Source organism: Diplotaxodon limnothrissa, linkage group LG2 (genome assembly GCF_057381915.1).
Source record: "Diplotaxodon limnothrissa isolate DT_005_m linkage group LG2, D_limnothrissa_male_GT1.1, whole genome shotgun sequence".
Classification (NCBI taxonomy): domain Eukaryota; kingdom Metazoa; phylum Chordata; class Actinopteri; order Cichliformes; family Cichlidae; genus Diplotaxodon; species Diplotaxodon limnothrissa.
The window spans coordinates 27,318,170-27,333,525 of NC_140597.1; the positions used below are offsets into that span (position 1 = coordinate 27,318,170).

Consider the following 15,356-nt stretch of genomic DNA (forward strand, 5'->3'; position numbering starts at 1 on the left):
GCAGTTTTTTGAGAAACAAACATGAGTGTTGTGTCACAGAAAGGTAAAAACGATGTACTCTGTGGAACAAGACACGGTAAGATACTAATGAGACATTTAGAATAGATTTATTAAGCCAGTCAAATACAAAAAGTCTCACATGTGCTTTTTTCCTACAGCAAAAAAAAAAAAGAGAAAAAAAGAAAAAAGGCTAAAAACCAGGAAAATACATCTGCCATAAATTACAGCATACCTTTCAAAGTGCAATTCTGTTAATGTCTCATCTCAGCTCTAGCCCATCCTGATTTTGTTCCCTGTTGATATCTTGCTAGATAAAAGTAAGCCATTTCAAACCTTTTTTTTTTTTTTTTTGAAGCCCTTCATCTGACTAGTCAAAATACACTATACTAAGTAATCGTAACTGGCATTCAGTTTAAACAGGCAAGGCTTGTTGATTTGGAGATCAGATTTAACTTTTTCCTAATAGTGTGACCTGGAGGTGTGGATCCGCTATCTGTTATTGCGACTTTGACTGCGTTAGAGCAGTTCACAGGTCAGTCGGCAAGGTGTGGGTTGCTGGTTGTTGAAGTGGATGGAAACAAAAAGTCGAGACATCCCGACAGAGGGTTTTATCCTCTGGGGTGGCTGTACTGCTGTAACTGGGTGTTTAACCACGGCCTACGAATTCTGATGAAAATCGTCCTCATTCTGCTCCTTGAGCTGAATTTGGATATTTTGTACTGCTAAGTACAACTCAGCGAGGTTATGTGACATAACAGGTATATGAGGACGCGGTTGCTGCCTTAAGATTTTGCTGCTGTAATCTCTTGGTACTGTGTTGGGGATATGCTGTGTGCAGTGGTACAGGATGCAGTGAGATGAGCATAAATATCGGAATGAGTGGTCAAATCAAGTCGAAGTGTTTAATGAGATTAGGTCCATCATCATGGGGGAGAAATTACCAAAAAAAAAAAAAAAAAAAAAATTGTGTATGTACTGCGTATTGTGTCTGATACAAACATACAATGTCAATAGCTACAATATATTGGGATTACACTAACAACATAGAAAGAACAGCATTACTAAAGACAATGATTTACACTTAGTCAATGCAACTATCAAAACAGCAGGTTATAAATAAATTATCAGTAATCACAATCATGTTTTGTTTTTTTTTGTTTTTTTTTTTTTGGCATGATACCATCAAAATTCATTTCCCAAAATTTTTGTATTTCAACAACAACTTTTGAACAGTTACACAGTTAGGGGACAGTTCTATAACATCGATGGTATTGAAAACCCTCAAATCAATTAACATTCACATTGTAAGCTCTATGATTCAGTGTACCTATATAATCATTCATGGCTGGAATGAGTATATGTAGTCTTAGTCTTACTGGGGAATGGCTTCCTGTGACCCTACAAGTAACAAACTACTTGTTACATACTTGCAGATAGACAATCACATAGGTATATTGTCTGGAAAACAAAACAAAAAGATCTATGTCAATTATTCCAACCTATTTAACAAATGACTTAAAGTTGCCGATTAAAAAAAAAATAAAAAAAAAAATTAAACAATATTTCATGTGTATATTCAGAATAGCGTCACAAATAGCCTTATAAAACGCAAGTATAAACAACATTACAATAGGATATCTACAGTTCAGTAGGAAAATTATAGATCAAATCACACCTTGTCAACTCAAAAACAAACTGATTTCATGCTACTACCCAGGCTCCTTTTAAGTGGGTACGGTGATGCTTTAGTGCTTTCCAGGGTCAATGTTCTGTCGCTCCCTTTTTCCAAATCCTGTTCCAGGTGCTCCTGTCGCTGCTGCTGCTGCTGCCGCCGCTGACTGATCTACGGACACCAAAGTAACATATGAACATAAATAAGCCTTACCCCACTATAGTTTACACCTCTGAGCTGAAGAACTTTAAGCATAACTAATGACAAAATTTGGCTCATTGTTTTTCCACTACATTTTAAGAGTACATCTGTTTGAATACACACCATCATGTATTGTGCAATAGAAATAAATTACATATGACTGGTTGTATCTTACCTGCATTCTCTGGTGGTGGTCGTGAACTTTCTCCTACTGCTCTGGCCCCTCTCAACCCCCTCTCAGGTTGATTGAATGACAACTGCCAAGGAAAACCCTGATTTAAAAAACAAAACAAAAACAAAAACAGAACAATTCTGTTAAAATTTCTATTCTTACTCGTTGCAATCAGCAGCCCTTAAGTCTTTGCCATAACCTAATATTGGTTATTGAATGTAAGCGTGCTGCCCCCAGCAAGTAAGGGAAGTAGAGGTAAGAGAGAAATTGAAAAGAAAAAAAAAGAAAGCCTTGTTTCTTCAGTGAACCAGAGTCACTCCAGAGACAAAGACAGAGGGGCTTTAGAGCGCCCTTACCGGGGTAACGGGTTGGAAGTCTCGTACAGGGGGTGGTGCTGCGGCGGCTGCGGCTGCGGCACCTGCTGCATTGGGCATCCGGGGAGGGAAGTGTATGGGCCAACCTTCAAGGCCCTGCGGTCCCACCTGCACAAAGGGACCACAGTAGGGAGGGCTCAGCGGGCCGTTCACTGAGTCTGACGTGGGGTCTGAGGTACGTCTTTCCTGCTGCTGCCCCTACGAGGGATCACAAGTACACATGTGATCCCCAATCAGTGCTTTGTGGCTACTCTCAGCGAATGCAGCGGCCCTGTTGTGGCACGGGACGCTGCTGACCTTCAACCCTGCTGCGGTTCTGCCTCCCACTGAGGCGTGCCAGTGTTCACCTCGCTGCTCCCAAATGCACTGACCGAAACAAGCTAGCTGCAGTGAGGCTCTTGTGATTCGTTCGGCATGAACCTACTACAGTCAAGTCAATCTAGTCTTCCACCATTCTGTCACTAGGGGGCACTAGCCTGCAAGCCTATTGGCACTTTCTTTTCAGGAGCCACACTGAACAAATATTTCACCTACTCAGTGTGACAGCGCCCTTTAATCCACCATTTCAGTGTATATGTAACACTAGCAGTACCTGTTTGTGATGCTGCATCTGCAGTCTCTCCAGCTTACATCTCTCTGTACGCTCTCTCTGACACTCGTTCTGCGCCTGATGAAGCTGCGCCACACCAACAAGTACACAACAAGAAAAATAAAGCACCTCATATTAGGGCAGGTCAGCTAGAATAGCCACTAGCAGAAAAATGATACAAAAGCTAAAGCTTTCCTGGTCACATTATATACAGGGGGAAAAAATATATGTTACATGAGCACGATCTTACCTGATTGGTCAAATTAGTAATCTGACCCTGAAGTCTTTCAACTTGCCGCCTCAAGTCCTCTTTCTCTTCATTCATTCGCTCCCTGTCGCTCCTTTCTTTTCTGAAGTCCTCCTCAAAGATTTTTACCTGAAGTGCAAAGAAAGAAAAAGCAGCTGAAGGGAAATCCACACGTAACTGCAGGAGTGTGTGTAAATGTTCTGTTTATCTGACCTGTTCTTTAAGTACAGCAATTTGAGTGAGCAGCTCCTGTTTCTTAAAGTTGTTGGCCGCATCTGCAAAGTTGCCCTGGCCAGGAGGTTGTTGGGAGGATGAAGGTGAGTGTAGGTTTAAGGCTTCTTCTAAAGCCTGAATAAGACAAATCAATGTTACCCTGACAGAAACGTCCCTGCGCCCGATTACTCTTTTTGCATCTCTTCCACACTCACTCGGTTGAGGCGTTGGATCTCCTTCTCTTGGTACTCTCTCTGTTTGCTGAGGGGCACCAGCTGATCCTGCAAGTAGCGGATCTTCTGCTTCAGCTCGGCCGTCTCAGTGTTTAAACACTCCTTCTCCCCCTGGAACGAACGCGCACACACCCCATGGCTTTAAAAACACCTTTTCCACAGTCACTCTGTGCCCTGCTTTCGTTTAGACCAGTTTCACCTGGCCTTTTTCACATCTGTATTCTCACCTGGACATTTTCAATCTTGGACTTGGCCAGCAGCAGCTTCTTGTCATAGTCACGTTGCCTCTGCTCCCGCTCAGCCTCCAGCTCAAGCACAGTTTTCTGTGACTCGGCTAGCCGTTGTCTGAGGTCTGTGATCTGAGGAAAAGTGGCAATCTTTTAGTTTAGGAAATGATCACGCTGTTAAAGATCCATTTTTTAAAATAAATTTCCATAAAGTGCCTAATAATAAATAAAACCGATTAAGTAATAACCCTCCGGTATTAGCTTCAGAAATGTTATCTAAATAGACAACTAAGCCATCAAATTCGCAAACACGCACTGCTGTTTTTGTGTAACATATGAACGAACCGAGTGACGCAAATGGATATATCTAGGGTTCTGTGGTTATAACCCAAAGCTGCACGGTGTCCCTGTCTGAACGAAGTGTGAATGTAGGTTTATACATAATTGTGGGTGTGCACAACATAGGTGTGTGAGTGTCAGTGTGAGAGTGTGTACGTCTGTGTGTCTCTGCTGCCCTCTGACTGCACCACAGCAGGAAGTCAGCGGGTACCGGAGAGGTAAGGGGAATTCTTACTGAAGTGTGACAGGCCTTGTGGTAAGCATGTTCAGATCGCAAGCTATTGCAAGATTGCACCTTTTCCACTGGACAAGCACATTTAAAAAAAAAAAAAAAAAAAAAAAAAAAAAGAAAAGAAAAGAAAGAACTAGACACATACACAGCTGCTTCTCTGTCAAGTCATAAACACAAACTTCAAAGTCCTGTTTGTTAAAGTTTTTTTCAAATTATAAAATGCTTTCCATCTGTCACTTCACCCATCATAGGTTTTTTTGCTTGTTTTTCTGTTAAATCACGATATTTTACCTAATTAATGTCACGATGCTCAGTGATCAGTAATATTTTTTCTTAGTTTGGCAAAACACTTGAAACTAACTTCAACCATCACTTGGAAAAAATGTTGCTACAGACACCAGAAGCAACTTTAATTCATAAAATAAGTAATTAAGACAATATTTGAACCCCACAGGTAACCAACCTTAGTTTCTTTATATGCTGAAATGAATACAGTGGAACTCTTTAGTTAAGTTTCAGCTTTTCATAGCATGTAATCCATTTTACACACAGATCACTGAGTGTGGTGTTATGGAGAGACACCCAATGAAATTTGTGACTGGTATCTCACTTGTACTGACACTTGTTAAATCACTCATACTGGGTACAAGTGATTTACTTTAAGTCCAACAGAGCATTTAACATCTCTTTGAACTAAATTGGACCAAACAGAGCTAACTGATGCAGGTGATTCAATATTTTGAAAATGTTAAAAGAAAAAAAAAAAAAAAAAAAAAAAAAGAAAGGCCTGAAATTGAAAATAAGAAAAGAAATCTAAAAAAATTTAAAATTCTTTTAAGCAGTCAAGAGCACCGTAACGCCTTCCCACACCCGTCACAGCAGCTGTAAAGTCATTACTGTACCTTCTGCTCAAACTGTGACTTCATGGCGTTCCACTGAATGTCCCACTGCTTGTTCACCTCCAGCACCTGTAAGAAGCCAGAAAGCGAAACAAACACCACTGAACATGTAGGAAACAAAATACACAGACTTTCCCCTATGGCAAAAGAGGATGAGCAGTAAGTAAGAAAGTAAGCAAGCAAGACTCACATCCTTTCTCTGCTTCTCCAAAAGCTTGATCTTCTTTTCATACACCTCGACATCACAAGGTTTAGTTGGGGTTTTCTCTGCAGCTTTTCCACTCTGGGGGGTTGGGGGAACATAAAATATTCCTAAATCCACAACATTACTACATTACGCACGTTGTAAGAGGTCACGAGTGGGAAATTCTCAGTCACAAGATTACTGTATTGAGAATAATTTAATTAAAGGTCTTTAAAAAGAACACAGATTAAAAACTGGTTTAGGTAAAAAAAAAAACTTCATAGAAATGTTTTAAATATGAAGCTACAGCAAATAATGTATGTATACAAATTTAAATAAATCAATTTTAATTAAACTGAAACTACCTTCTGCGGTGTGGTGGCCTCCATTTTGGGTCGGACAGCCGCAGATTCCTCCTTCACCGGCTCCTCTTTGGCCTCTGGAGTTTCAGCGTCAGGTGGCAACGCAGATGCTGCTGCCGCTGCTGCCGCTCCTGTGACCAACTCCTTAAGTTTCTGATTTTCCTGTCTACACCGGCATGAAAATGAAAATGATAGTGTTTGAGAACTAGGTCTCATTCTAAGACATGGCCGTCATCATGCTCCAGCTACTGGAGGCCTTCTGGGAAGAACCTACAACACCAGAAAGCCCTGGAGTAATCCCCTTCAGAAGTGAAAGCGCGCTGAATTGTTAACATCAAGGGCAAAGTAAAGATTAGGCGATAAATATTTTATTAACAGTAATGAGAATTTGACTCGACATAAAATCAAACTATAAGAAGCAAAACAGTCCCACAAAAAAAAAGTTAAAAAACAGATCAGAAGAAAAGAGAACAAGATGTCAGAGCGATAGTATTGTTTTATTTGTAGCACAGTCACATCAAAAGGAGAAACATTACCTCAGCTGTTCCAAGTCTCGATTCCTGATATGATGATCCTCTTCCATTTTCTTTCGAAGCTCATTGTTCTCTTGTCTGAGCTGCTCGCAGAGAGTCTATAAAGCCAAGAGAGGACAATATTAAACACCGTTCTGACATTTTCTTATTATCTGTACTCAATCATATATCCAGAAATGCCATCAACCCAGTGGCACAAAGATAAACTTATGTTGAGTTTTAAATTACATCGGAATGCAAGTCACGTGTAATAATCTAACAGATAAGGAAATGCCATCTGTTTTATCTGATAAATCAAGCTTTAGTTTCCTATTTTCATCCCATTAAATAACACTTTTGTTGCCCACAGGGTTTTGAGGAAAAATTAATGTTCCATGTAGTGAAAGTAGTGAGACTTTAAAAATATTTTATTGAATGTTTTAGAGGTTCTACACAGAGCACCAACTACGTGCAGCTTCATTTTATTTTTTTTAAAGTTATTGAGTCTCCAGAATACTTGTTCTACCACAAAACACACTTAAATTACTCTTCAAGTTCTGAAACCACATCCGTCCGAACGAAGTATTATTGCATCTGTAGTTTTACTCTCGCGACCCGTCAAATCTCACACAAAAAAGCTTTTAAAGTCATCAAGTTATGCCGAGCGTGCCGTAGCAGTAGTATTTAGCGTGATAGTTTCGAGTTGCTATAACAAAATTCAGATTTTATATTTTTCTTTAACATGACTGATCATTGTATATACACTTGGTATGCTCTTGCACTATTACAACACTTATAAATCACTATTTATAATAAGCACTGTGGTGATTTGTCACATTTTTTTAGTTTTATGACACAGTAGTTGTGCGCAATACCTGTAGGAGGGAGGTCCTCTGTTCATTCTTTTGGACTTTCGAAGAAAGATGATGAAACTCCACAGCCATGCGGCCAAGGTGCGCTAACAGCTGGTTTGGGTTGGACTCCTCAGCAAATATGCTGAATGAGCTCTCAAGCCTCTTCAGCTGGCTTGCTAGCTCGATGTTCTCCTGAGGAAGGAGGGGAATTACTCCTACTGCTGACCCGGCCTGAAGATACCCACACAAGTAACCAGTCAGTCACCTGTTCTTCTCAAGCTGACTCAGTGAGCGTGTTCTCAATTATTTAAAACACCATTCTGTAAGAGTCATCGTTCTCTATGAAAGGGAGCAGCCGATTTGTATGAAAGGCAAACTAGTTGGTCCTGTTGGGTTTATTTTTACTCTCCACAGACTACAATTAGCTTTTCTACTTTCGCCAACATATATTTTAGATAGCAAGGTTGGCTAAATTTGTTAGAATATGTGACAGGCTGGCCACTAGCATAGGTTTTAACATGTTCACCTCAACACTGGCCTCGTGTCCTGTTAACACATCCCCTGGGATTTAGTATGTGAATGAATCAGCGGTGTAATTCTAGTCAGTGACAATCCTGGACTTTCCCCTGACTGACTCAGGCTGGAGCTACCAGTATTGAGTTTTTTGGTGAGTCAACACACCAAGGATGTATGTCCAATATTGAGGAAATGGCTATAAAGAGGAATGATTAAATTTAACCTCACTAAACCGAAACCTATACAAAATAATATCCTTTTAAAGGGTAAAGAATAAATGCTAAAAATAACCATATGATTCAAATAGATTTGAGCTATTCATCTGGTACGTACTGTCAATGCCTCTGAAGTCTTTCCCTCCATATTCACCACCTCAAACTCTGAAATGGCATCCTATAAAAAAAATATACACACACACACACACAACTCGAACATGATCCCAAAAAACAACGACGAAGTGAACATTCTCCAGTCGGACGTTATATTTTAGGCCCTGATAATGCCTACATCTAGTCTTAAAATAATAACAGGGTCATTTCTACCTGAACAGAAAGCAGAAACAAATTATTTACATTGGGCTTCTCTGGCTGAAGAGTCTTTCCTAAACAGCTCGATTGCTCCTCCTTCTGCTCAGCTGTGGTATGTAAACAGGGTTTATTACCTGAAATACACCAAATGAATATTAATGGTAACAATCAGCCAAATGCTGGCCACACTGTGTAATAATCCAAAAATGTGAAGAAAAGTCTTCTTCGTTGCCTTTAAGTATGTGAAACCTACTTTGTGTCTCAGTTTGAATGGGCCCTCCCATACACAAACTGGCTGCGAAGCTGGACGATTTCAGGGCTTCGTTGTCTCTCACAAGTTCCTCCACTCGCTGTCGAAGCCTCGACGCCTCTGACTGAGACTCTTCCAGCAAATCACCTGCAGGTATTGGAGAGAGCTCGTCTCTATCTAGTAACACCTTCACTTAATCTTGCTTTGTTTCTACTGGCAAACCCTGTTGTCACTAAAAATATCAGCACAACAACAAACAACGTGTGACAGAAACTCTGTGAGAAAGTAAGGACTCGTTTAGTTAGTCACTGAGCCATTCACGTTGTTAGCATGTGAGTTTTTAACTGGATGACCAAAGCAGATTTTCAGGTTTCACTACATTTCACCATAATTGCTGAATGACACTTTAGGATATGATGCTACAACATCACATGTTGTCTTTGTGCCTATGTCAAATTTGTTTTAAATGACAAATGTGTTATTTAAAATGTCTGTTCAACTTTCTGCTGCTACAGAATTCAAGCTGAACAATCTCAACTTTCTGTGTAGAAAATTTTGGAAAAAAACTTTATGAGCTTCCACTGTGACCAAGAAGCACATGGTAACTCGGCGCTCTAACATCAGTAAAAGAAAGCCACCATCGAAGTTGGAAAGCCAGTGGTATTACGGACATAATGAGCCGAAAAGAGCAGTCTAACTGAAGTAGATGTTCCATCTTACTGAGCTGAGGATGAAGATCGTGACCAAATTAAAGGTAGACTCGAAACAAAGGACACAACTCCCCTCACTCACTGACAAAATCCCATCACAGGAGATACTTGTAGGTGTGAACACAGCTCTACCTCTAGCTCTCCCGACTACCAATAGCACTAAAACCAATGAGCTTATATATGTCACTGCCACAATAATAAAAATATTGATCTACTTTTAGTCCAAGTAGGCTGGAGAAATAATGGAAGAACACCTGGGAGGAAGAAACGACAACACCAAAGCCAAGTGGCTGGTGGATCTATGAGCACCAACCTCACAGAAAAAGTGCCAATCAAGATCACAAAGGCAGACATCCAGCAACGAGCCTCAAGAATGAAGAGCTAGACAGCACCAAGACCTAAAATAATTGAAGATGATAGATGAAGAAGCTAACACACCATGGACACCTGGCAGCACAAATAAAAGGGACTGCTAACAGCAGGTACTCCTCCGCACTGGATAACAAAGGCCAGAACAATCTGAGCATGAAGGATCCCCCACAAGGGTACAACACCATCAAACTACAAGCCAGCCAATTACCTGCTTAACATGGAAGATCAACTCAGGGTCTCATGAACTAGGCTGAGTGGCCACATGAGTCAATATAGGACACATGCAGATCAGAAGAGCACTGGAAATAACAGCACTGGGTCCAAGGACCCACGTTGAAGGCTGTGCAAAGGAGCCCCGGAGACTATGTAGTGCATTGTCGACACAATCAAGAGGCTGGGATAGTTTCCAGAAAATCTGTGCTACATATTGAATAAAAAGCCACACTTCTTGATGGGAGATACAGCCAAGGATGGGTGAGAACAACAAGCCTAAGGTCCTACGGGACTTCAAGTTCTAGACAGTCGTGTGGCTGCTAACCATAGTGGTGGATGACAAAGAGCAGAAAAAGCCTCGTCTATCACAATGCAGCAGTGATAGACATGGTAATCCCAGTGGTGAGCACAATCTGAAAGCGAGTTCACAAGAAAACAAAAAAGTACCAGTGGCTGAAAGAAAAACTGGAGCAGTGTGGTAACAGGAGCATTAGGAGCTGTAACCCCAAGATTGGAAGAATGGCTCCAGCAGATTCCAGGCACAATGTCAGAGGTCGCTGTCCAGAGGAGTGCAATCCTAGATACTGCACAGAACTCTCAAACTTCCAAGCCTCTGGTAAAGGATCACCACACCCCCAGGAGTTGAAAAGGACTGACACACAAACAGACGCACACGGCCTTAACTTCAACTTGAGATAACTAGTCTTTAGAAACATACCTAAGCTCTTAAGTCCCTTCATCCGTTCTCTCAGCATGCTGTTCTCCTCCAGCAGCTGCCGATAGCTGCTCCCTCCTCCAGCCTCATCCCTGGCCTTGACCTCACTCCCACCCGGATCATAGATGCGGTACGGTCCTTTCCCCTCCATTGCAGTTGCTCACTTCCTACACATCGTCCTCTGAACTGTGGAAAGAAGACACAAACTGGTATTTTTAACTTAACAAAAATATCAGAAGCTACGCAGCAGGAGACACAAGAACACACAGAAGAAGTCAGGAGTAGCTGACCTTTACAGAAAACAAAGAGTTTTCTAACAGGCTGAAAAAGTAAACAACTGGAAAAAGAAATCTTGGCAATTTTTACATTGTGAGGTTATATTTAAGTTCCGACTTAAAATTGTGTCAGTGACATAGGTGATTTGAAAGTATAACAGGTACACCACAAGATCACCAAATACGCTCGTACTCTCTCTCTCAAAGTTGAACACTTGAACATAAGATAAAGTTTTATAACAGGAGCTCGAAAGTAAAAGCAAATATGCTCAAATGACATTAATACCACCCGCTTTTTGTTTTATACTATACAGCGTGACACTAACGACCTGTTTCTAAGTTATCATTTCTAACAGGACGACTGTAGACTATGAGCGAAACGTTGGACGGAAAATAAAAATCCTCCGACGACTTTGAGAGGACAAATGCTGTACTATGAACCCTGACAGAGTCGGACATATGGCAAAAATGTGTTAGCTATGGTGATAGCATATTATGACAACTACAACGTTCTTATCCTGGGAAAAAGGGAACAAAAGCAGAGCAAAAAAATAACAAAACAAAACAAAATGTAATGCAAATCCAAGTAACACACATCTATCCAGGAGACCAGGCTCAAATACACCACAATCTAGCAAATGACAGCTACCTTGATTGGCTGAAGAAAGCTAATATTAGTTTTCGCTGTTGTCATGCAAATTGCTAGCAACATCCTCGTTAGCTGTCGGCTAGCTAACACTAGATGACTGTGCGGGAAACGAAGGTGCTAAACTCCCCTTATTTTTCCTCTACAGAGACTGTAATCGATTCGGTAAATCGCTGGAAACGCGGAGATAAACGCCAAGCCAAAACAACAAAGAGGTGGCTTTTTTTGCTCGGTACCTTTCAGCTCGCAGTGGCCTCTCGTCTGCCCAGACATGTATTGCGGAAGTGGTCTACTGAGTCTATGCTGTAACCTGGGAAATTCCACCTCGCAACGTTTGGTAAACAGCGATGATTGACAGCAACGTGGCCAATCGCAGCTCGGCTCTATCAGAGGGGCACCAACAGGAGCAGCTGACCTTAATGTAAACACTGGAGCAAACGCTCTACATGTATTCTAACCGTGGCGGTATTACCAGAATTGCCAAACCTGTTCACATGATCTACTTTTAGGCACCAATATCCATATATGGCAAAATAGTGAATGATGCAATAATTCGATGGTAAGTAAGACTCATAATAATAATAATAATAATTTTTAAATCCCCTATATTTTCTCTTGAATTTTAATCATTTTAATTATATTTCGTATTAACATTATTATTGTTTTTACTGTGTACTCACTGAACCCCGACTACCACTCCCATCCCCCCAAAGTCATGAGACAAACCCCGACCTTTTTCACTCAGTGACTTTTTTCCCTCATTGATAAATTCAGAGATGGAGCTGGTGGGGGTTTCTGTGATTGCATCACATATTTCCTCTGAACTGAGAGGGCAATACGTTTTAGTTCGAGTTACGCAGATTTTTTTTTAAGCTGAACTAAATTATTGTTAAGAGATGTGTAATGATGAGTTTAGAGCTGGAAGAAAACTTGTTATTCCATCCACATTTTTATGCAAATGAAACACTGGATAAATTAAACATTTGTTTACATTTTTTAAAAAAATGAGCAAATCGTAAATGTGGTTAAAAAATACATTTTAAAAAAGTAGTTTCCTGAAAAACGTTCAAACACACTGTGTTTTGTCTATTTCCTGATTAACTATCTAGTTGATCAAGAAATTGATTAGTTTTAACTGTGATATAACAAATAAAATGAAGATGAACTATATGTTTTATAAATAAGTTGAATAACTGACTTTTATGTTTTTTGAGCTTGTATAAGAGTTCAGCCTGTGAGATGTGAATATTACAGTAGTTATATTCTTTTTTTCCCAGTCCATTAATATGAGGTATTAAGAGTGCACACTGTACCTATAACACAATCAACCCCAAATATTAGTTTTTTCAGTGCTGACCTAACTCTTTTTAATTAACCGTCCACTTGAGTTATATCTGTGTTGTCCCAGGAAAGGAGGAACACCCATATATTGTTAGACAAGGAAAACGTGTACAGTGCAAAATTAACAGACTCATCATTTATTGGATGGAACTTTTACTTAAAACCGTGTTTCTCACACATTGCTCACTGTATTTGACCAGAACTGTCCCAATTTTATTGAAGACCCCCCCAAGAAGGCTAAAATTAATCACTTGGAGCAATAGTGACATCTTGTGGGAATTAACGAACAGATAATCTGCGGTTATGTTTCTTCCTCAGGGAGTAATTTACGTTGTTCCTCTGGTAGCTGGAAACACAAAGTGTGATACTTGATCATTCAGCTTGTGGCTACACACAATCACACTGAACCACACAAGGATATTCCCGGCTAAGAAGCCTCCTGCGTAATTTGTAATAAAAATCTTACACAAATAACAAGTAAAACTGCCATACATGACATAATTTATACCAAACCTCATCTAATCTTATACTTGTGTTTAGCTTTTCTATTATTGTTACTTCCTGTCATGTAAAAACTCTACTGGTGTGTTACTGACTTAGTGTTAAAACTGCTTTAACAGAGAAATCAGCTTGACTTTCAATAGAATTTCCTTTTACTCATTGATGTCTTTGACTTAACTTCTCTGACAGAAAATCTTACTGTAAAGAAAGAGAATAAGTGAGAAAACAAGAGACAGTGGGTGGACAGCATGTGATTTAAGACAACACGCCTTATTTGAAAATCCTTTCACAAATCAGCTATAAATGCCCTTTTCAAGTCAAGTGAAAAATCACATGCTTCAACTAAAGCCACGTACAACAATGAAACAATAGGCATACGCACATATGCACACACAAAGGGTATCTATCCCTTTGGCCATAAAAGTCTGGTAAAAATGTGTGACTGTGGTCCCCAGAGAGCCATTTAGTGTCTACAGGAAAAAGCAACAGCACAGCTCATGTGGCTGTCACACACACAGAAGTTGTTTTTTCCTCATTCCTGTGCCTGCCAACATTTACATTGCCCATATTTTTTTTTGGTGCAAAGTGTTTCCACTTCGGGCTGCTGTGGTGTGCAGAAATGATAAACAGGCTGATGACTCTGAGACTGCCAGAAGAAAACAAAAACTACAGGCCTGAGGATACAGGAAATGTCACCATCATTCAGTCTTGCTGGGTGACAAACTGCACACTTTTTCTTATGCTCCCACCAACATTTGACAATATTTTAAAGCACTGCACAAAGCTAGCAGAATGAACACATGGTATGTTTGTTTGTTTGTTTTTTTAAATGAGCAATCCTCAAATTTGAGCCCTTCTCTAAACCCTTTTTGTCTGTAGCACAGAGTAGGCACCTCACCCTGCTGAGACAGGGACGCTTTCTCATCTCCCAGCAGTGGAAATTAGCAGCTGATAGTCATTAGTTCTGTGCTACTTAATACAAAAAGTCCTTTTGTTAGCCGAGTAGTGACCAGCCATCGTTCTCGAGGCATTAAATCAGGGACATTATTGCTGCTGAGACTATCGCAATGCAAAAAAACCTCAAAAATTGGGCTACATGTCACTGGCAACAGATACAAATGTATTTTAACATTTTACAGGTTACTTACATCAATTTTAGTTAAAAAAAAAAAGTTGTAGACTTTATAAAATCCAAGACTTTGTATTAGCTTGACAAATACAGTTCGTCTAGGCCTGTGTGTAATGGATACTAACAGATTTTTTTATGATAGTGAGTAAATCAGTTTTAAAGTATAATTTGAGTTCTTTTATCTTCAGTTTTTATAATCCACAACATATTGAAAACTGTTTTTAAATGGAAAAAACAAACGCAAAACAAGTTTTGAGAGTAATGATAATATACACTGTGGTCAGTATATACAACAGATTTTTATACAATATTTATCACAAATCTCTTCTTTTCTAGCGTGATGCATGTTTTCACTGTTCCATTTGCCCAAAACATTCTGTTGCAAACAAAGGGCAGCCTATAACTGAGAACAAAAACTGACCCACCCAAAACTATATTTTAAAAAAATCACATATCTATAAATATTCACACATCTAAAATATTCTTTACTTACATTTCAAATGTTAAAACAAATAAACAACAACTCACCCACACATTTAGCTCGTATCGGAGAGGCACTTTTTAAGGAAACTGGTGAATTGGGGGAAGCGATTTTACTGTGAGACTTGGGGAATTCCCATAACCCATAAAATGGCCTGATACTGAAGGCTCAGAACCTGGTGTGTGTCCAACTGTTTGGCCTGCCTTTGCCAACACATGAATGGAAAGCTGTATACATTTAAATCATTTATGTGCAGCAGCTTGCAGTTTGCAGCACATGCACGTGCTTCATATAAGGATGCATGGCAAAAAACCTACAATACTGAATGATACAAAAGAGCCACTGGGCACATAATGTGACAAGTATAACA

The 15,356-nt window shown here is 39.9% G+C and overlaps 1 protein-coding gene across 3 annotated transcripts; it reads right to left on the reverse strand.

The window, feature by feature from the left end:
- Positions 1–1,541: 1,541 nt before the first annotated feature.
- Positions 1,542–11,829, reverse strand: tnip1 (TNFAIP3 interacting protein 1). 3 transcript variants are annotated; one of them, XM_085361817.1, is made up of 18 exons: positions 11,771–11,829; positions 10,617–10,799; positions 8,607–8,750; positions 8,399–8,487; positions 8,160–8,219; positions 7,332–7,502; positions 6,481–6,575; positions 5,948–6,110; positions 5,589–5,681; positions 5,402–5,467; positions 3,929–4,060; positions 3,684–3,812; positions 3,469–3,603; positions 3,259–3,384; positions 3,012–3,095; positions 2,402–2,617; positions 2,049–2,145; positions 1,542–1,843 (listed from the first exon to the last, which is right to left on the reverse strand). In XM_085361817.1, the coding sequence occupies exons 2-18, from the start codon at positions 10,762–10,764 to the stop codon at positions 1,746–1,748; spliced, it is 2,046 nt and encodes a 681-aa protein (XP_085217943.1). In that variant the 5' UTR covers positions 10,765–10,799; positions 11,771–11,829; the 3' UTR covers positions 1,542–1,745. The 3 variants fall into 3 exon arrangements, with proteins under 3 accessions (XP_085217943.1, XP_085217950.1, XP_085217938.1); XM_085361824.1 differs by having other exon boundaries at positions 2,402–2,527; positions 7,332–7,541; XM_085361812.1 differs by having other exon boundaries at positions 7,332–7,541.
- Between the last annotated feature and the right edge of the window lie 3,527 nt (positions 11,830–15,356).

Excerpts from the sequence above, each read along its gene's own strand:
- tnip1 (XM_085361812.1), bottom strand. The coding sequence starts at position 10,764 with ATGGAGGGGAAAGGACCGTACCGCATCTATGATCCGGGTGGGAGTGAG. Across the intron at positions 4,061-5,401 it reads AGTCACAGTTTGAGCAGAAG|ATCACAGACCTCAGACAACG; the intron begins GTACAGTAATGA and ends ACTTTTCCTCAG. Across the intron at positions 3,385-3,468 it reads TTGCTGTACTTAAAGAACAG|GTAAAAATCTTTGAGGAGGA; the intron begins GTCAGATAAACA and ends TTTGCACTTCAG.